This window comes from Pecten maximus, chromosome 9, assembly GCF_902652985.1.
Source record: "Pecten maximus chromosome 9, xPecMax1.1, whole genome shotgun sequence".
Taxonomy (NCBI): domain Eukaryota; kingdom Metazoa; phylum Mollusca; class Bivalvia; order Pectinida; family Pectinidae; genus Pecten; species Pecten maximus.
Window position 1 is genome coordinate 25,492,466 of NC_047023.1, and position 22,503 is coordinate 25,514,968.

General features: G+C 32.8%; 2 protein-coding genes and 1 long non-coding RNA gene across 6 annotated transcripts in view; 1 reads left to right on the forward strand and 2 right to left on the reverse strand.

The window, feature by feature from the left end:
* On the reverse strand, positions 1–17,906 carry LOC117334709 (major facilitator superfamily domain-containing protein 3-like). Of its 2 annotated transcripts, none has more exons than XM_033894495.1 (5): positions 17,793–17,906; positions 2,686–3,565; positions 2,077–2,224; positions 1,542–1,654; positions 1–923 (listed from the first exon to the last, which is right to left on the reverse strand). In XM_033894495.1, the coding sequence occupies exons 2-5, from the start codon at positions 3,392–3,394 to the stop codon at positions 613–615; spliced, it is 1,281 nt and encodes a 426-aa protein (XP_033750386.1). In that variant the 5' UTR covers positions 3,395–3,565; positions 17,793–17,906; the 3' UTR covers positions 1–612. The 2 variants fall into 2 exon arrangements, with proteins under 2 accessions (XP_033750386.1, XP_033750385.1); XM_033894494.1 differs by lacking the exon at positions 17,793–17,906 and adding an exon at positions 3,994–4,247.
* On the forward strand, positions 4,305–21,364 carry LOC117334710. 3 transcript variants are annotated; one of them, XM_033894499.1, is made up of 9 exons: positions 4,305–4,395; positions 5,058–5,151; positions 14,662–14,765; positions 15,095–15,153; positions 15,428–15,537; positions 16,282–16,340; positions 16,844–16,923; positions 17,113–17,264; positions 17,853–21,364. In XM_033894499.1, the coding sequence occupies exons 2-9, from the start codon at positions 5,085–5,087 to the stop codon at positions 18,050–18,052; spliced, it is 831 nt and encodes a 276-aa protein (XP_033750390.1). In that variant the 5' UTR covers positions 4,305–4,395; positions 5,058–5,084; the 3' UTR covers positions 18,053–21,364. The 3 variants fall into 3 exon arrangements, with proteins under 3 accessions (XP_033750390.1, XP_033750387.1, XP_033750388.1); XM_033894496.1 differs by lacking the exon at positions 4,305–4,395 and adding an exon at positions 4,715–4,767; XM_033894497.1 differs by lacking the exon at positions 4,305–4,395 and adding an exon at positions 4,728–4,835.
* Positions 19,175–22,503, reverse strand: part of LOC117334713 — a 4,881-nt gene continuing 1,552 nt past the window's right edge. The window contains exon 3 of the long non-coding RNA XR_004534215.1: positions 19,175–22,388. This is a non-coding gene — a long non-coding RNA (uncharacterized LOC117334713). The remainder of the gene's footprint in view (positions 22,389–22,503) is intronic.

Consider the following 22,503-nt stretch of genomic DNA (forward strand, 5'->3'; position numbering starts at 1 on the left):
TCAAGATGGATAAGGTTTTAATTAACATACACATTTATATCATATTCTACATTTGAGGTAAAATTGAGAAAGTATTTCTTAGTATACTTTTTGGTTTTTTTTGCATAGACAATATACCAAGAATTTTCAAATTCTTTGACTTTGTTTATATACAATTCATATTAGTATACAAATGTATATTGATTTTTTTACCATTTGGCAAGGCCATCATCATGCATGCTCACATCTAAGTATGTTTTCTGTGCTCATTGCCTATGAGCAAGCAGTACTTTGAGGTGGTGTCTCCATGTAGTAGCTGGTGGTTACTTTGCTGAACAATAGGAGGACCAAAGATCAAGGTCATTATTACTTACATATATTAAGTTAAGAATTCATAATGAAAACATGTTTCAATTTTCTCACTTTCATGGAAAGTATATTTGATATACTACTGATGTCATCTTTGGATATTTTATTTCCTACTAATCGTTCCACTCTCTGATGAAGAAATTACATGCATGCAGAAATCAGTTCAAGTTACACAGTCAGCAGATCCTCCTTGTCAATCAAACATCTATCTGTGTATTCTAGTTTTCTTGAAAGTCATATTTCCTAAAAAATGTAGTACATGTATTAATGATTTTTGTTTGTATTTGCTTTCTCCTCCAAACTTGGTGGACAATGTTTGAACAATGGCAGCAGCATTGCAGTCAGTGCTATAAACAATAAGTACACATATCTATACCCTACAAAATCAGTGATAGATCCTGTTATCACAGAGAAGGTTAACTTCCCTAGAACTTCCAGAGTGGCCAGCGTAGTGTAGTGTGTTGCCTGGATCCTAGAGGGTGCTAACTGTGAGCACTGCATCATCATGGTGAAAGTTGCTGTGGTTACGGTCCCACTGATCAGAAGCATTATGAGCATACTCACGATAGATATTACTGAAAATAAAAGTAAAATCATAGATCACACCCTATCAAATGAAAACTTAAACTAATTGTAAAGTTGTAAATTGCTTGTTATCAAATGAAAAAAATCGTATGAGTAAGGGTTTTGGAATATACTTCCAGTTCTCACAAATTTATGTCCGGACGCTGACCACTACTTCAGATTAATAGGTTGGAGATACACTGTCCTTATCTATGTATCTAAGTCTTCATCAAACTCAACCAACTGTATTAAAGTATCTGGATACTAGAAAAACAGTCTATAATACATATAGACTGTGGGTTGGGAATTTGAACCAAGTCCCTGTGGCTGGAGATTATACACATCACACATTGTCACCGAAACAGCATCAAACTGAATACCTGCTATTTTATTGTCAGTTATAATAAATCATAAAATACATAATAGAAAAATGCCACTGGACGCATAACTGTAGAAGCTACTGTTTTGTGAGAGTTTTGAGGTGTGAAGATTCTGGAATCGTTACAGATTTCTAAAATTTCTAAGTGCAAAGTGCACATATCACTTTAATATTTAATTTCAAATCTGGGTAGTTATAGGGGAAACGCTTAAGTTTGCTTGTCAACAACAGTAAAGGGATTTGTACTTACCATAACACAGAGTAGCACTTTCTTCTGACCAGAACCACACTACAAGGATCTGAGTGGAGAGTGGAAATAATCGAAGCATACATGATACTCTGAGGAGGTCCAGTGTGTTCCAGCTGGGGAAGAAATATACACAATAAATCATACTGAATCGGCCTCTTTCTTAGTGGGCTAGTTAAATATTAGTTCCTTATATAAGAGAATGTTATGATTACATAATGGATTGGAGCCAAGGTTAACTTATAATTTCTTGTATCAAGATGAGGAAAAACAGTTGTCCCATTTTTTCTGTCTCATACACAATCAGTTTTTTAAAACATCACTGCAACATTTGGCTTAAATGCCATATTCTATGCCATATTTTTGACAATGGTAGATGAATAAAAAATTGAATTAATAGACATGAACTATGATCTATATACAAGCACATATACTACTTTTTACTTTAACATCGCACCAACCTATAGTGACATCATACTGTGACATCAAACCAAACCTATATTGTGATGTCACATTACACATCTGTGTCTATCTATACCTGAGATGAGATATAAGCCAGCCTCCCAGAAATGAACCAAATATCGACACTAGCTGTCCCACCATGCCTGTCCAAAATCCAATCTTGGACATCGGGAGGTCTTTGTCCACCAGAAAGAGTGGGACCATACTGATGGCTCCTTGTTCACCTGTAAAAGCATTGAAACATAAACAACCAAACAATTAAATAAACTATCCAAATAAACAACCAAACAACTGGCAGTAACACATTTTATCTGTCTTCTGATTTGGTTTATATGTCATTATTATTAGGAAACCAAAACTAAGAACTCCTTTTTGTATGCATTTTCACTGATATAACTATCGGAAAATTGTTTTATCTCTTCGTACATGTCAAATAATTGATAGTAGGAAAACTGTTTTACTGACCTTTCAGCTTAACATAAATTGGAGAACACACTAAAGGTCAAATATATATCATTCACATTTCTTGTTTTGGACATCAACTTGCAACTTGCCAGCTTTCAAAATTTTCCTGTTCTATAAAAAATCTATGAAAAATAAAGAACAGGCAACATAATTATGTTTACATTCCGATTCTACAGATTAAAACCTAGTACCATGTGTATTAGGTGTAACACACACTTACCTAGTTTATAGAGAAGAACAAACACAATTATCCATTTAGTTCCTGTTGATCTGTAAACTTCTACTAAATGTTTCAAAAACCATCCATACTGACCCTCTTCTTCGTCAGTATTGTTCTGATTGGAGGTATGTCCACATGTTTCTGTTTCCTCCTTGTGTGTTGTTTCTGTATGTGATATACCAATAGTCACGAGAAATGTTGAAAGTGAGTAAACGCCTACTAAAATAAAGAAAAGGACTGGCCAAGGCATGTGGTCACTTAGCCAGGTTAGAACACCTCCACTGACCAGTGTTCCTACCTTATAGCCAACCACCTGGGCGATGTTCCCGTATGCCAGTTCTGATGAGGACAGAATTTGTATTGCTATTCCATCCACAGCAATGTCCTGAGTTGAAGTTAAAAGATTGAAAAGGAAAAGTACACATGCCAGTGGTATGATGAGTTCAGGCGGAGAAAAGGCTCCAAATATGCAAGTCAATGCTAACCCTGCCATACTCCACCTGAGCCAATCCTTTTTGGTACCGTAGCGATCAACATAAGGGGCCCACAATGCTTTACACATCCAGGGTAACAGGAGTAGCTTGAAGAGGCTAATGTCAGTCAGACTCATGCCATGTGACCTGAAGTAAACAGGCAGAAACTTTGCCTGTAGTCCATACGGTAGGCCTTGGAGGAAGTACAGCACAGCCAGAAATAGAATGTTCTTCATCGTTTTATGGCTTCCTTTCTCCAAAAGCAAGGGGATATTTTCTGGCAAGTATATATGTCACTTTTTTTCTAAGTGATAACACTGAATCTTGTCAGTAATAAATTTTAACTTCTAGTCTGTATAATATTCCAGCTGTCTGATTATGTCCTTGATTATCTAGAGGGTTTTTTTCTGAAAAGAAAAAAACAACTAATGTGAAATACATTTTTTTTTTCAGTCAACAGTATATTTTATAGTTCTCTGTAACCGTTTATAATCCAATAATTTTAACTATCTTTTAAAGCAAAATAATCAGAACATTAGATAAAGTAATGAAAATATAGCCCATACCATACACAGGTCGGGCACAGGGGCATGTCTAGTTTTATATTACAAAAAATAGTCAGAAATACCTATATATATTGACATATATAGGTATTTCTGACTATTTTTTGTAATATAAAACTAGACATGCCCCTGTGTGCCAACCCTCCCTATTTTGATTGGAGCCCTATTAAATTAGACCCCAAATTTTAACATACTGTATACAGTATTGTCAGTAACATATACATGTATATAGGAAAAACGGAGTAATGTATAAACATCTAATAGGCACATACCTTCATAAAACAAAGCCTAGTTACAGACATGTACAAATCCACAATGTCACCAAAGCGTGGTACACGTACATCGCTTCATATTTCAATGTTTTCCCATTTGATTGTGCTTGTAGACCCACAATTACGGACAAATATGTGATGAATGCTTTGTAGAGACGTGTATAACGTAAGAATAGTTTTCAGTTTGATACACGTGTATTAAAACATATTACCCTATATTTATCGCTGATGGCATCGTTCTACTTTCAGTTTAGCCGGAAGTGTAACTTGGGCACTTTTGTTTACGTGGACAGACCGACTGATACAGATTCTGTGATCATGATAATGTTTCCGTTCAGAAATTTGAAAGAAGGTCAAATGGCCAACGAATTGTTTAAAGTTCAAGTAAAAGAAATTTAATGGGTAAGTCATTCCACTTATGCCCTTAAAGAATTGATTTGAAATCAGTTAACTGTTTGGATCGCAACATTACGCGATAATCAAGAGGGAAAGCGACGCTGATGCAACTAGCGTTAGTTTGTTAGACTTGCAGTGTTAATGAAGAAGTACTGCTATATAACTTTAAAATGTTTGAAATTGTCAATTATTAATCCTTATAAAAACATGAATATCTTTATTGAATGTTTTGCTCTTAAAAGAGAGAGAGAGAGAGAGACAAGAAAACGAAATTAAAATTTCAAATCCGGATACCGTTTTGTCAATTTTCCTTTAGTTTGTCCTTAGTACCGCGTAAACTTCCGGTGAGATTGAAGTGGAAAGTGAAATTTTGTTAATGTAAGCCAAGGCTTAGCAGTTTAGTCTGTATAAAAGTTGTTCTTTATGTATTCTTGATCAGGATACTGGTAAATATGATGTTCTATTCATAAATACTCAAGTTACTAGCGAGAGTGATTTTCCACCAGGTGTTTAGCCCGAGTTTCCTCTGGCCCTCGGGCTACAGGTGTTGTGAACGATAATTATCTTACCGGTAATCTAACACATAGCAGGATAAGCACAGTTACACTGTTAGATGTACTAGTTTTGTTAGAATGCCACATTGATATCTTCTGTTGTTCTTCTATCAGGTAACATCAGTGGGATGTGATAGAATCATGAGTACCAAACTGCTCTTATTGGGTGATGGAGAAACAGAGAAGAAAAGTCGCCAGACTGAACGGGGTATGGTATAAGCTTATGCATCTATACAGTATGTAAAATGTAGTGAAGGTGAACATGTTTCCAAAATGTTAAAATCCTTGTTATTTCAATACCCCTTTTAATGTTTAGTTATACATCATTACATGTAACTATATACCTGATTGATGTAATTATTTTATTTATATAGATACATCCCTGTTTTATGCAGTGTTAAAACAATCTTAGCTGTATGTACAGTTATAGAAATAAACTTGATTTATGTACAGTTATAAAGATACGTGTTAAATGTATTGTATAGAGATATCCATGTACTATTATAGAGATACATATATATATATCACTGTTTTATGTACTGTTATAGAGATATCCATGTTTTATGTAGTGTTATGGGAAAAACATCCTTGCAGTATGTACTGTTATAGAAATATTCCTGTTTAATGTACAGTTATAGAGGTACCTGTTTTATGTACTGTTATAGAGATACCTGTTTTATGTACTGTTGTAGAGATACCTGTTTTATGTACTGTTATAGAGATACCTGTGTTATGTACCGTTATAGAGATACCTGTTTTATGTACTGTTATAGAGATACCTGTGTTATGTACCGTTATAGAGATACCTGTTTTAGGTACTGTTATAGAGATACCTGTGTTATGTACTGTTATAGAGATACCTGTGTTATGTACTGTTATAGAGATACCTGTTTTATGTACTGTTATAGAGATACCTGTTTTATGTACTGTTATAGAGATACCTGTGTTATGTACTGTTATAGAGATACCTGTGTTATGTACTGTTATAGAGATACCTGTGTTATGTACTGTTGTAGAGATACCTGTTTTATGTACTGTTATAGAGATATCTGTTTTATGTACTGTTATGGAGATACATGTTTTATGTATTGTTATAGAGATATCCCTGTTTTATGTACTGTTATAGAGAAACCTGTGTTATGTACAGTTATAGAGATACCTGTTTTATGCACTATTATAGAGATACCTGTGTTATGTACTGTTATAGAGATACCCGTTTTATGTATCGTCATAGAGATACACGTTTTATGTACTGTTATAGAGATACCTGTTTTATGTACTGTTATAGAGATACCTGTTTTATGTACTGTTATAGAGGTACCTGTTTTATGTACTGTTATAGAGATACCTGTGTTATGTACCGTTATAGAGATACCTGTTTTATGTACTGTTATAGAGATACCTGTGTTATGTACCGTTATAGAGATACCTGTTTTATGTACTGTTATAGAGATACCTGTGTTATGTACTGTTATAGAGATACCTGTGTTATGTACTGTTATAGAGATACCTGTTTTATGTACTGTTATAGAGATACCTGTTTTATGTACTGTTATAGAGATACCTGTGTTATGTACTGTTATAGAGATACCTGTGTTATGTACTGTTATAGAGATACCTGTGTTATGTACTGTTGTAGAGATACCTGTTTTATGTACTGTTATAGAGATATCTGTTTTATGTACTGTTATGGAGATACATGTTTTATGTATTGTTATAGAGATATCCCTGTTTTATGTACTGTTATAGAGAAACCTGTGTTATGTACAGTTATAGAGATACCTGTTTTATGCACTATTATAGAGATACCTGTGTTATGTACTGTTATAGAGATACACGTTTTATGTACTGTTGTAGAGATACCTGTTTTATGTACTGTTATAGAGGTACCTGTTTTATGTACTGTTATAGAGATACCTGTTTTATGTACTGTTGTAGAGATACCTGTTTTATGTACTGTTATAGAGATACATGTTTTATGCACTGTTATAGAGATACCTGTTTTATGTACTGTTATAGCGATACCTGTTTTATGTACTGTTATAGAGATACCTGTTTTATGTACTGTTATAGAGATACCTGTTTTATGTACTGTTATAGAGATATCTGTTTTATGTACTGTTATGGAGATACATGTTTTATGCACTGTTATAGAGATACCTGTTTTATGTACTGTTATAGAGATACCCGTGTTATGTACTGTTATAGAGATACCTGTTTTATGTACTGTTATAGAGATACCTGTTTTATGTACTGTTATAGAGGTACCTGTTTTATGTACTGTTATAGAGGTACCTGGGTTATGTACTGTTATAGAGATACCTGTGTTATGTACTGTTATAGAGATACATGTTTTATGTACTGTTATAGAGTCACCTGTTTTATGTACTGTTATAGAGATACCTGTTTTATGTACTGTTATAGAGACACCTGTTTATGTACTGTTAAAGAGATACCTGTGTTATGTACTGTTATAGAGATACATGTTTTATGTACTGTTATAGAGATACCTCTTTTATGTACTGTTATAGAGATACATGTTTTATGTACTGTTATAGAGATACCTGTGTTATGTACTGTTATAGAGATACCTGTGTTATGTGCTGTTATAGAGATACCTGTGTTATGTACTGTTATAGAGATACCTGTGTTATGTACTGTTGTAGAGATACATGTGTTATGTACTGTTATAGAGATACCTGTGTTATGTACTGTTATAGATATACCTGTGTTATGTACTGTTGTAGAGATACATGTGTTATGTACTGTTGTAGAGATACCTGTTTTATGTACTGTTATATAGATACCTGTTTTATGTACTGTTATAGAGATACCTGTGTTATGTACTGTTATAGAGATACCTGTTTTACGTACTGTTATAGAGATACCTCTGTTATGCACTGTTATAGAGATGCATGTGTTATGTACTGTTATAGAGATACATGTTTTATGTATTGTGATAGAGGTACCTGTTTTATGTACTGTTATAGAGGTACCTGTTTTATGTACTGTTATAGAGATACCTGTGTTATGTACTGTTATAGAGATACCTGTTTTATGTACTGTTATAGAGGTACCTGTTTTATGTACTGTTATAGAGATACCTGTTTTATGGACTGTTGTAGAGATACCTGTTTTATGTACTGTTATAGAGATACATGTTTTATGCACTGTTATAGAGATACCTGTTTTATGTACTGTTATAGCGATACCTGTTTTATGTACTGTTATAGAGATACCTGTTTTATGTACTGTTGTAGAGATACCTGTTTTATGTACTGTTATAGAGATATCTGTTTTATGTACTGTTATGGAGATACATGTTTTATGCACTGTTATAGAGATACCTGTTTTATGTACTGTTATAGAGATACCTGTGTTATGTACTGTTATAGAGATACCTGTTTTATGTACTGTTATAGAGATACCTGTTTTATGTACTGTTATAGAGATACCTGTTTTATGTACTGTTATAGAGGTACCTGTTTTATGTACTGTTATAGAGGTACCTGGGTTATGTACTGTTATAGAGATACCTGTGTTATGTACTGTTATAGAGATACCTGTTTTATGTACTGTTATAGAGATACCTGTTTTATGTACTGTTATAGAGATACCTGTTTTATGTACTGTTATAGAGACACCTGTTTATGTACTGTTAAAGAGATACCTGTGTTATGTACTGTTATAGAGATACATGTTTTATGTACTGTTATAGAGATACCTCTTTTATGTACTGTTATAGAGATACATGTTTTATGTACTGTTATAGAGATACCTGTGTTATGTACTGTTATAGAGATACCTGTGTTATGTGCTGTTATAGAGATACCTGTGTTATGTACTGTTATAGAGATACCTGTGTTATGTACTGTTGTAGAGATACATGTGTTATGTACTGTTATAGAGATACCTGTGTTATGTACTGTTATAGATATACCTGTGTTATGTACTGTTGTAGAGATACATGTGTTATGTACTGTTGTAGAGATACCTGTTTTATGTACTGTTATATAGATACCTGTTTTATGTACTGTTATAGAGATACCTGTGTTATGTACTGTTATAGAGATACCTGTTTTACGTACTGTTATAGAGATACCTCTGTTATGCACTGTTATAGAGATACATGTGTTATGTACTGTTATAGAGATACATGTTTTATGTATTGTTATAGAGGTACCTGTTTTATGTACTGTTATAGAGGTACCTGTTTTATGTACTGTTATAGAGATACCTGTGTTATGTACTGTTATAGAGATACCTGTGTTATGTACTGTTATAGAGATACCTGTGTTATGTACTGTTATAGAGACACCTGTTTATGTACTGTTATAGAGATACCTGTTTTATGTACTGTTATAGAGTTACCTGTGTTATGTACTGTTATAGAGATACCTGTGTTATGTACTGTTATAGAGATACCTGTGTTATGTACTGTTATAGAGATACCTGTTTTATGTACTGTTATAGAGATACCTGTTTTATGTACTGTTATAGAGATACCTGTTTTATGTACTGTTATAGAGGTACCTGTTTTATGTACTGTTATAGAGGTACCTGGGTTATGTACTGTTATAGAGATACCTGTGTTATGTACTGTTATAGAGATACCTGTTTTATGTACTGTTATAGAGATACCTGTTTTATGTACTGTTATAGAGATACCTGTTTTATGTACTGTTATAGAGACACCTGTTTATGTACTGTTAAAGAGATACCTGTGTTACGTACTGTTATAGAGATACATGTTTTATGTACTGTTATAGAGATACCTCTTTTATGTACTGTTATAGAGATACATGTTTTATGTACTGTTATAGAGATACCTGTGTTATGTACTGTTATAGAGATACCTGTGTTATGTGCTGTTATAGAGATACCTGTGTTATGTACTGTTATAGAGATACCTGTGTTATGTACTGTTGTAGAGATACATGTGTTATGTACTGTTATAGAGATACCTGTGTTATGTACTGTTATAGATATACCTGTGTTATGTACTGTTGTAGAGATACATGTGTTATGTACTGTTGTAGAGATACCTGTTTTATGTACTGTTATATAGATACCTGTTTTATGTACTGTTATAGAGATACCTGTGTTATGTACTGTTATAGAGATACCTGTTTTACGTACTGTTATAGAGATACCTCTGTTATGCACTGTTATAGAGATACATGTGTTATGTACTGTTATAGAGATACATGTTTTATGTATTGTTATAGAGGTACCTGTTTTATGTACTGTTATAGAGGTACCTGTTTTATGTACTGTTATAGAGATACCTGTGTTATGTACTGTTATAGAGATACCTGTGTTATGTACTGTTATAGAGATACCTGTGTTATGTACTGTTATAGAGACACCTGTTTATGTACTGTTATAGAGATACCTGTTTTATGTACTGTTATAGAGTTACCTGTGTTATGTACTGTTATAGAGATACCTGTGTTATGTACTGTTATAGAGATACCTGTGTTATGTACTGTTATAGCGATACCTGTGTTATGTACTGTTATAGAGATACCCGTTTTATGTACTGTTATAGAGTTACCTGTTTTATGTACTGTTATAGAGATACATGTGTTATGTACTGTTATAGAGATACCTGTGTTATGTACTGTTATAGAGATACCCGTTTTATGTACTGTTATAGAGTTACCTGTTTTATGTACTGTTATAGAGATACATGTGTTATGTACTGTTATAGAGATACCTGTGTTATGTACTGTTATAGAGATACTTGTGTTATGTACTGTTATAGAGATACCTGTTTTATGTACTTTTATAGAGGTACCTGTTTTATGTACTGTTATAGAGTTACCTGTTTATGTACTGTTATAGAGATACCTGTTTTATGTACTGTTATAGAGATACCTGTGTTATGTACTGTTATAGAGATACCTGTTTATGTACTGTTATAGAGATACCTGTTTGATGTACTGTTATAGAGATACATGTTTTATGTACTGTTATAGAGATACCTGTGTTATGTACTGTTATAGAGATACATGTGTTATGTACTGTTATAGAGATACCTGTGTTATGTACTGTTATAGAGATACCTGTGTTATGTACTGTTATAGAGATACATGTTTTATGTACTGTTATAGAGATACCTGTGTTGTGTACCGTTATAGAGATACCTGTGTTATGTACTGTTGTAGAGATACATGTGTTATGTACTGTTGTAGAGATACCTGTTTTATGTACTGTTATATAGATACCTGTTTTATGTACTGTTATAGAGATACATGTTTTATGTACTGTTATAGAGATACCTGTGTTATGTACTGTTATAGAGATACCTGTGTTATGTACTGTTATAGAGATACCTGTTTGATGTACTGTTATAAAGATACATGTTTTATGTACTGTTATAGATATACATGTGTTATGTACTGTTATAGAGATACCTGTTTTATGTACTGTTATAGAGATACATGTTTTATGTACTGTTGTAGAGATACATGTGTTATGTACTGTTATAGAGATACCTGTTTATGTACTGTTAGAGAGATACCTGTTTTATGTACTGTTATAGAGATACCTGGGTTATGTACTGTTAAAGAGATACCTGTGTTATGTACTGTTATAGAGATACCTGTTTTATGTACTGTTATAGAGATACCTGTGTTATGTACCGTTATAGAGATACCTGGGTTATGTACTGTTAAAGAGATACCTGTGTTATGTACTGTTATAGAGATACCTGTGTTATGTACTGTTATAGATATACCTGTGTTATGTACTGTTATAGAGATACCTGTGTTATGTACTGTTATAGAGATACCTGTGTTATGTACTGTTATAGAGATACATGTTTTATGTACTGTTATAGAGATACATGTCTTATGTACTGTTATAGATATACATGTGTTATGTACTGTTATAGAGATACATGTGTTATGCACTGTTATAGTGATACCTGTTTTATGAACCGTCATGGGGATATACCTGTTTATGTACTGTTACAGAAATATCCATGTTTTACACAGTTGTCCCTTTTTATGTTTAGTTAAAGAGAGCTCCCTATTTTTGTAGTATTCCTATGTACTGTGATATGCACAGAGCTTTCACTGTTTCATGTATTGTTAGAGGGATGTCCCTTTTTATGTACTGTTAGAGATATCCCTGCTTTACGATTAAAATATATTCCTGTTTGATGTATAGTTATTTAGATATCCCTGCCTTATGTATCATCATAGATATCCCTGTGTTTTGTATCATCATAGAGATATCCCTGTTTTATGTTCTGTTTTAGAGATATCCCTTTTTGATGTATCGTCATAGAGATTTCTCGGCCTATTTTTAAGACTGTCATTTTATTAGACATCCCTGTTTTATGTACTGTTATAGAGATATCCCTGTTGATGAATTATCATAGAGATATTCCTGTTTATGAATTGTCATAGAGATATTCCTGTTTCTGAATTGTCATAGAGATATTCCTGTTTCTGAATTGTCATAGAGATATCCCTGTTTTATAACTTGTCATGGAGACATCCCTGTTTTTTATGTAATGTTCTAAAGATATCCATTTTTGTTGTATTGTTATGGAGTTATCCATGACGTTTTATGTACTGTTATAGAGATTTTACTTTAAAACAGGGCTATCTATACATACACGAATCACTACATACATGAATCAGGGATATCTATATAACAGTACATGTACTGTTTTATGTACAATCATAGATATTTCCTTGGTTTATGTATGTAGAGATAGCCGTGTTTTAAGGACTGGTATAGATGTTTCTTTGGTTTATGTATGTAGAGATTTCCCTGTTTTATGTATGTTGAGATAGCCTTGTGTTTTGTATTGTTATAGAGATTTCCCTAGTTTATGTATGTATTAAAAGCTCTATTTGATGGAATGTTATAGAGATATCCCTGGTTTATGTATGTAGAGATAGCCCTGTTTTATGGACTGTTATAGAGATAGCCCTGTTTTATGTACTGTTATAGAGATTTCTCTGGTTTATGTATGTATTAAAAGCTCTATATTATGGACTGTTATAGAGATATCCCTGGTTTATGTACGTATTAAAAGCTCTATTTTATAGACTGTTATAGAGATAGCCCTGGTTTATGTATGTAGAGATAGCCCTGTTTTATGTATGTAGAGATAGCACTGTTTTATGGACTGTTATAGAGATAGCCCTGTTTTATGTACTGTTATAGAGATATCCCTGGTTTATGTATGTAGAGATAGCACTGTTTTATGGACTGTTATAGAGATATTCCTGGTTTATGTATGTAGAGATAGCCCTATTTTATGTACTGATATAGATATTCCTAGTTTATGTATGTATAAATAGCCCTGTTTTATGGACTGTTATAGAGATATCCCTGGTTTATGTATGTATAAATAGCCCTGTTTTATGGACTGTTATAGAGATATCCCTGGTTTATGTATGTATAAATAGCCCTGTTTTATGGACTGTTATAGAGATATCCCTGGTTTATGTATGTAGAGATAGCACTGTTTTATGGACTGTTATAGAGATATTCCTGGTTTATGTATGTAGAGATAGCACTGTTTTATGGACTGTTATAGAGATATTCCTGGTTTATTTATGTAGAGATAGCCGTGTTTTATGGACTGTTATAGAGATATTCCTGGTTTATTTATGTAGAGATAGCACTGTTTTATGGACTGTTATAGAGATATCCCTGGTTGATGTATGTAGAGATAGCACTGTTTTATGGACTGTTATAGAGATATTCCTGGTTTATGTATGTAGAGATAGCACTGTTTTATGGACTGTTATAGAGATATTCCTGGTTTATGTATGTATAAATAGCCCTGTTTTATGGACTGTTATAGAGATATCCCTGGTTTATGTATGTATAAATAGCCCTGTTTTATGGACTGTTATAGAGATATCCCTGGTTTATGTATGTATTAAAAGCTCCATTTTATGGACTGTTATAGAGATATTCCTGGTTTATGTATGTATAAATAGCCCTGTTTTATGGACTGTTATAGAGATATTCCTGGTTTATGTATGTAGAGATAGCACTGTTTTATGGACTGTTATAGAGATATTCCTGGTTTATGTATGTATAAATAGCCCTGTTTTATGGACTGTTATAGAGATATCCCTGGTTTATGTATGTAGAGATAGCCCTGTTTTATGGACTGTTATAGAGATATTCCTGGTTTATGTATGTAGAGATAGCCCTGTTTTATGGACTGTTATAGAGATATCCCTGGTTTATGTATGTAGAGATAGCCCTGTTTTATGGACTGTTATAGAGATATTCCTGGTTTATGTATGTATAAATAGCCCTGTTTTATGGACTGTTATAGAGATATCCCTGGTTTATGTATGTAGAGATAGCACTGTTTTATGGACTGTTATAGAGATATTCCTGGTTTATGTATGTAGAGATAGCCCTATTTTATGGACTGTTATAGAGATATTCCTGGTTTATGTATGTATAAATAGCCTTGTTTTATGTACTGTTATAGAGATTTCCCTGGCTTATGTATGTATAAATTGCCCTGTTTGATGGACTGTTATAGAGATCTTCCTGGTTTATGCATGTAGAGATAGCCCTGTTTTATGTACTGTATTAGAGATTTTCCAAGTTTGGGTATATGAAGATAACCTTGTTTTATAGAGTTATAGAGATTTCCCTGGTTTATGTATGTAGAAAAAAAACCTGTTTTATAAAATATTAGAATCATCAGTATTGTATTTTACAGCTCCCATCACCCAGGAGATGATTGATGACTTTCCGACAAACTATAAAGGACTTTATACTTTGAAGTATAAAAAGAAGAAAGAAGGAAAAGGATCAACTATATCGGTATACTTTGAACCTTCTTGTCACATCAATGTTCTTTCATCAAATATAATGTTTCCTAATACTAGTACTCAATCTAAAATACATGTTTGCTTAATTCAGTCCTACAAGTTCTTAAATAATTTGTGTGTAATGTGTATGATTGTTATACAATAGGGTTACTTTGCGTTGATGTATATGTTGTTATTTGAGCTAGTTTTAACATATATTGGTTTTCATCAATGGCAGTAATGTTTCCTGATTACTAGTAAAACAACTATGTGTTGAGTTTAGTGATGATGGAGATTAGTTTGATGACATTTGTGAAGTCTGTATTGTTTTCACATTTACAGGATATTGAAAAGAAGTTTGCTGACTGTGGTACAGTAACTGAGGTTGATGGGGATGACTGGTAAGTTTTTTGTTTTTGTTTTTTGTTTTGGTTGGTTTCAGGAGCCCATGATGTATCAACTCATATATATTTTATGATATATTTGTCACACAACACATCCTAAAATTATTTATTTGCCCTTTTATGATAAACGTGCATGACACTTGACACAATTTTTCAAGAACAGAAAAAATGCAATTGCTAGAGCACAATATTTCCAGGACAGCATGCATCTTTAAAATTCAAGAAGTATTTAGTTAGCCAGTAAAATTATATATTGTGTTCTTTTTTCCAGGTGGATCTATGTACGGTTTGCAGTAAAAGATCACGCTGTTGCAGTACTCAAAACATTTGGAGAGGAACTCAATCTCAAAATTGTATCTGATCGATTTCACCACAAGGATGGTAAACATTTTATAATCTGAACTTAAGTGCATATTTTCAACTATTTAAGGATTAACTTGAATATGATTTTATATGTATATGTCATGGAGATATAACACAAGAAACGGAGAGTACTCTAAATAAACTGGGATTATGATGAGAGTACATTCTGGTCTTTTGCGTTATGCTTCCAAAGCATATAAACATATTTAAGTTATCTTGATATTTAATCCATTTAGAAAATACTTTTACTGATGAACTCTTTCCTCCTCGAAATCATTGTGCCGCTTTGTAAGCCAATCAAAAGCGACCTTACAAACAGCGACAGCATTTTTTAACGTGATGGGCTGATGACATGAATTTTTAATCCAAGAAAATGCTTGTTACAAGCAAGATCAAATGAACAGTCTATGATTAATAAGATTTTAAAGATGATGATGCATCTTAGGTTATCACGGCAAATGTTTGATAGTGTAAATTGTACACTTTTGCTTTATTTTTATTGAATTCAATTTCCTTTCAATTTCATTAGTGAAACGTTATTTAGATCCATGCAGAAAATATTGCAGAAGATGGATTTTTAGGTTGAAAGTTTAATGCAATAATATATTAGATGTAGTTATCCTCGACATATGTCTGTAATCCAAGTGATATATCAGGTAGTCGGTCTCTTGAGATTCTTGTTGACACAAACGAGTTATGTTGATATTTTTATAACAAGGCTTTGAAGAGTATTTCTTTTTAAATCATCTGTATATTTTACAGGAAGAATACAAAGACTTGTTGAAGTTTACATTGGAAATCTGCCCGCTATTGTCAAAGAGGTAGGTTTAATATAAAGACATTTTTTACAAGTAACGAGTTTTCAAATTGTTTCGATATCATTTTAGACAGGGAACGGTTATACATAGTATACTGTATAATGCCAGAATACATCGTGCCTTTCTAAATATCACAAAGATATAATTTGTTTATCAGCTGTCTTGCAAATTATTGCAAAAGACAATTTATTGAAGTGAAATCTTCTATCAAAGTTTCTTCTTCATAAGTTGCAGATCAAGTGAGCTTGCTATGCCCATTAGGCCTCTTGTACATATTTGTCATTGAAGTCATCTGATCGGTGTCCATGTCACTAGCCCAGAAAGGCCAACAAAACTTTTTTTTCGATATACCTATTTGATTTGTATATAAGTTAGTTGTCTAGTTTGTGTGTGTCATACCTCCTTTATAGACAGATGTTACAAAACAGAACCAGATTTTGGTAAGTTTTCCTTCCCAACAGTGCTGCTTATTAAATTATTGAAAATTGCATGGTTTTTTTTTACAGAACGAAGTGGAAGAAATGCTATCCAAATATGCACCATTTAAACTCAAATTAAACCATATTTCTAACGACCCAGGAAAGAGGTAGGTGAACTGCTCGGATCCATATCTTAATAGACAAGAAAATTAAACTAAAAAAGTGATTGGAGAATAGGAGGATAGGAGAATAAAATGTATCGTTTTCAGGTATGATGTGAACCGTTCAAAATGTTCAAAAGATGCCCATGTACACTATTTAAAGTTGGAACACATTCTCAATTTATATTTTTCCAGGTTTCGATCAGTTTTTGTAAAGTTTTCTCAAAGTAACATGGGGAAAGCTGAGCAACTGATCAAGGAAAAAGATGGGAAAATATGGAAAGGGAAAAAACTGTACGTTGGCTTTGCTAGAAATAGGAGAGGACAAGATGCCAACAATAAGGAAGGTAATTGTTTAGAAACGTTGGTGTTGTTTTTCATGTTAGAAACAGTATTGACCAAGACATAAAGGTTGTTTCTATGATTCATAAAAATAACGAGACATCATTCTTAGTGGGCGTAAGTGTTTTTATGCTTGATGAAAAAGACGATATTTTCTGTGGTTGATAAAAAAGACAAGACAGTATTCTTAAGGAACTGACCAAGAGTGTTTTTTCTATGCTAGATGCATGTATAAATGTACAAGACCACATTGCTGATGGACGTAATAGTTGTTTTCTATGATTCATTTTGCCCTAGGCAATAATCTAACGAATTATATTTTGTATGTTCATTTAAACGTGAAGCAAAATATCATGATTTGAAGAAGCTGACAGACTAGATCGTACGAAAATTTGAAAATTGTCCCAACTTTCCACGAAAACCAAATTTTGGGGATAAAATTTGCCTCTCACCAAATTACCTTTAAAAATCATATAAGACAGACGACAATGAAGGGTCTCTTTATCATAATTATGATTGTTCTACGTACTTACCCTATCGTCCCAATGTCATGGAAGGCTTTGAATTGTAATTGTACAATGTTCCATCACCAGGAGATGAAGATGTGTCGCTCAACGCCTTAACAGCTAAGGACGCTTCTTCTGGGATGATGTTAAAGCCCCTACACAGAACGTCCTCCCATGACTCCAAGGGATTTTCTGGCATTATTCCAAAAATGTTGCCTTCCAGGCGGGAGACAATGGCTGATGATTCTAGTAATCAGGCCAGCAAACCCTGGTGGAAAAAGAATTAAAAGACATGAATATGTATGTTATTAAAGTTGCTTGGGCAATACCAGGGTACTCTACCCAGGGAAGAGTACTCTACTACACTTATTTGCTTATTACCATTTCTTATTAATTCAGTTATCAGAAAGAGCTAAAAGCCACGAGTGCTTGAAATTGTTTCAAGTTGGATAAATTGAACATTATGAACAAACGGCATTAAGCTGGGAAATTATACGAAGAACATTATGCAAATCAGGAACCACGATAAAGCTACTGTACAGGTAACTTTGTCTAGGAGAAATGAAATACGTCATACAATGATATAGTTATACATTACATATGAAGTTATTTTAAGGATATCTGTGGTTATCCACTGTGCATCTATAAAAGAGAAGCTTAATAGTTATACGTATGTGATTTTAAAATGTTCTTATTTGTAATCGAATTACAATCATTACTGACTTTAATATCAATTAAACAGTATAAGAGGTGTTGTAGATAAGCTGAGCGCCCACACAGGGTCCTGGTAATTTGTTACAGTCAATATATAGGGGTCTATGGCATAAGGTCTCGCACATTTTAAAGGAAACGTCCAAATTAGCCTAGATTGTAACAGCTTCCCTGGTTCCTGTGTTAGCATTGACCCAGGTATGAGATATTGTAAGTCAACTGGCATTAAGTATGTGCTATTTGCAGTAGATGTTTATGATTATTCGCATTGTCGTTCTTGTTGACCACTAATGAAACTGATTTGCATTAATTTGAAACTCATATATGATATAGTGTATAATCATAATTTCATCTTATTTTTGCACGAATAGTGAAACAGATTGATGCTTCGTTACAGCTTGACATCAAGATATTGTTATTTAAAGCATCAAATAAACTGCATGTGGAGAACAAGGGTACTCACCTATTCTCATGATGTTTCCAGGACGGCAACACGACCCGGCAACGGATACATAGTTTTTTCTTGTCGTAACAACAGAAGGTTAGGTAGACTTGGTGGCCATTAACAACTTCTTGATAAAGAATACCAGATTTATTGTCAATTTAATATTTATATGCATTTACTTGTACATTTGTATATGGTACTGATGTGATAGCCTCTTCACCAAAACAGGGTATCTCCAACATTAATACTATTATTTTTTATTTTGATATTCATCGAGACCTGCTTTAATATATATATATTAAAATTTGTGGTTCAATCTGCATTCAAAGATTTCAATATTATATTGTTGATGAATATAGATGTTTTAGAGGTATAAAGCATACTCAATTTTAAATGTTATGTAGTTAGAGCAACTCTATCATGTTACTGTTATCATAATCACCTTCTTCAAGTAATAAAGGTTAAGTAATATTGTTATAAATGGCTTCAACACACCAACACGTACTCATGCAGGGTCAATCCCAATAATGATATAACATATGATAGAAATAGACATAACTCTATCTCTTAATAACCTGAGAGAGCCCAACGTCTAGAAATTTGGTTGAGGATTGAATATCAAAAAAAGAAAGAAAAAAAAAACCCATACAAATTTGTATGAGGCATTATTGGTATCGATAAACCAACTTGTGCAATATTTATGTCATTTTAAATAAGATACAAGGATGACTTTTGTTTAGAGAAAGATAACAAGAGCACCAACTGAAATCAGAACCAATATTTTACTTATTGCTTTGTCTATAGTAGGTAGGTAGCAATCACCATCATTTTCTACTTTAGTTTTTTCTCAATCTTTAATATCTTTTAGTTTAACTATGCCAGTCTTGTCGACAATGTTCAAATCGTTCTCAACATACTCGCCGCCTGTCGCTCGCATAACTGAGCAACTAGCGAGTTGGACACATCATTTTATTTAACGAAAATAAAGCCGACAACTTAAGTCATACGACGGGATGACCTGTTTCGAGTATCGCGGGTCCAATCCTTACCTGGGGCCAAGAAGTGTCTTGGCTTAAATCTAAAATGCGATTTTTTCTTTATTTTTGTTTGTTATTGATCATCTCAGGCTCTTGCGTTATGTGAAATCATTTTTGACAAATATCAGAAGAAGTGATATTTGATGAATTATGTGAATATATTTATTTCATCAAGGAAGTCCGATGGTCCTGAGGCATTTATTTCGTTCGATAATGATATTATTCATGCGTTCTTTCGATATTTTAGGAGCATGTCAGAAAATCATTTTCCTTTATTATGTGTCTGGCATGTTTTAAATTTTTTTAACTCTCTCAAGTGATTTTGTATTTCTCGCTATCGGTATTAGATTTTGTATGTACTGGGTGCTCTGATCACGCTTTCATTTTGATTTCTTATCAAAAGGTTAAATTCTTGGTTGTATGTTGCATTTTGGTTATCATTATACCCATTCGTATGTAAAAATAACCATGGAGTTTTGATAGAAACTTTACAAGGGATTATTTACTTTGTGTAACACTAATAGGATACGAATAAAACTGTTTTATCAATGTTATTTTCAAAGTATCGTTTTTTCCGGCCAGTTTCTTTTGTTTAAGAATTATGTATCTATATATGATGACAAATTCAGTCTAGACTGTTAGTTCTGCCCTTTTGTTCTGTTATTGTATTTTCAGTTGCAATGATACTTATATAAGTATATCTTTTTCTGGAATACACTTTAATGCATGACTTAAAATAAGAAAATGATACCAATGTAACCGTCGAATTTCAACATTAGATCTGTTTTTACAACTTTTCGATACAATAAATTATTACTGACATTCTTACTTAAATAGATATGACGAAGGCAACACATGATTACAGTATAGCTTTGCATGAAGACCCTTAGAAAATACAAACTAATTAAGCATTTTCTGTTTGATTTTGATAGTTTTTCATGCATTGTTTTCCTTCCTTGACTATTTCACTATGAGGATAAAACACAGCTAGTTTGAACTGTGATATCGCCTGTTATTTCAGATATAGAAGGCTATCAAAATCTTCCGCATCATTTGGTTATTGATGTTGAATTGAAAGTCATATTGGTGTACTCTAAGAAGCTTTTAATAGTTTTGTATTTATCTCGTATGTTTTTTTGTGGTTTATTCACTGTCTTTATTAGATATCTATCTCACTTGTTTTATGTGGTTTAAACATGTTTATTATAGTGTTCAAATATCTCCCATGTTGTTCATATAAAACGTTTGCCTATGACACCGCCCACTGAATTGATAGTCCACAGAATTTAGTTTTTGTTTTTACCGTATTTTATTCATAATTTTGATAAGTTAATTAATACACAATGTATTAAGATAACTTTATACGCTGTTTATATTTTATTGATGAATTAAAAATACTTCAAGAACAATGATTATGTTGAGATATTTTTCTACTATCGAAGTGATTGCCTACATTTATAATACTGTTTTGTTAGTGATATTTGAATTTCATAGTTGAGGCATTATTTTAGGAAGGTGCTATGCTATGTATCCAACACTGATCAAGTTAACATGTACATTATGTAATTAAATCTACCCTGTAATGATTTATCAAATTGAGACAGAAACTGACATTCCTCTTTACTGTTATGGAATAAGCGAGTAGCACACTTGTCTTAACAAAGAAACTCCCAATTGATAACATATCGTACTGTAGAAGTGATATTCACGGTGATATATTTTAGAGATCTGCGATTGATCGCAAAGAGTAATCGTGCTGGAATATTTATTGATTATCCTATTTTTTTTTGTTTTTTTCTCATCTATATTTCATTCTATAACAAAGTATATTTCTCTGATTCCCCTATGCCACATTCAGTATAAATTAAATGTCTGCACGAACCGTCGATGCGTACTCATAAGTGGTATAGTGTATATACCCATTCACGTGATCATCTCGTGTAATGAACACGTGTAAATAAGTAAAAAAAAACGCGCCATTTTAACACACACTCGACATACGTATGGTAATGGGCCAAATAGATTCAACATGTGCATGAAAAAGAAAGGATTGTGTCAGTTATACCAGTTATTGGCAATTTTAATACAAATTGAAATGTAAGATATAGTAGTGCCAAAATTGAATTGTACTATTTTGTCCTTACAGAACGTGTCAGTGCGTATAGGTACTAAAATGTTGATATATTGTAGGCGCTGGTTGAAACTTCAAATGCATGTACGTGTACCGTATATCGAGAGAAATGTAAAAAAAAACAAACACCAAAAACAGGATGCAGATCCGAAGATATAAACGCCGCATAATTAAGTAAATTTATTTATTTCCTATATTGGATTGAAAAGAATGTCATTCTGAAATTGTGTCACTATTTAAAAATGTGGTATGCAGGTTACAGCAAACTTCGGGGACTTAAATCCACCACACGTGTCTACCTACAATTTAAAGGATTGTACTAAAGACATATATTAACAAACAATTTAAGTTGAGAATTATGCACAGGATAGCTAAGTGAACTACAAAGTATTTAACAATTGTAATAATTTTCTG

Bases quoted from the DNA above. Each gene is read 5' to 3' on its own strand.
- LOC117334709 (XM_033894495.1), bottom strand. From the start codon at position 3,394: ATGAAGAACATTCTATTTCTGGCTGTGCTGTACTTCCTCCAAGGCCTA. The intron at 2,225-2,685 runs GTAAGTGTGTGT...ATGCTTTTACAG, and splicing joins TGTTCTTCTCTATAAACTAG to GTGAACAAGGAGCCATCAGT. The intron at 1,655-2,076 runs GTATAGATAGAC...TTTCTTCCCCAG, and splicing joins TGGCTTATATCTCATCTCAG to CTGGAACACACTGGACCTCC.
- LOC117334710 (XM_033894499.1), top strand. From the start codon at position 5,085: ATGAGTACCAAACTGCTCTTATTGGGTGATGGAGAAACAGAGAAGAAA. The intron at 5,152-14,661 runs GTATGGTATAAG...TGTATTTTACAG, and splicing joins AAGTCGCCAGACTGAACGGG to CTCCCATCACCCAGGAGATG. The intron at 15,538-16,281 runs GTAAACATTTTA...TATATTTTACAG, and splicing joins TCGATTTCACCACAAGGATG to GAAGAATACAAAGACTTGTT.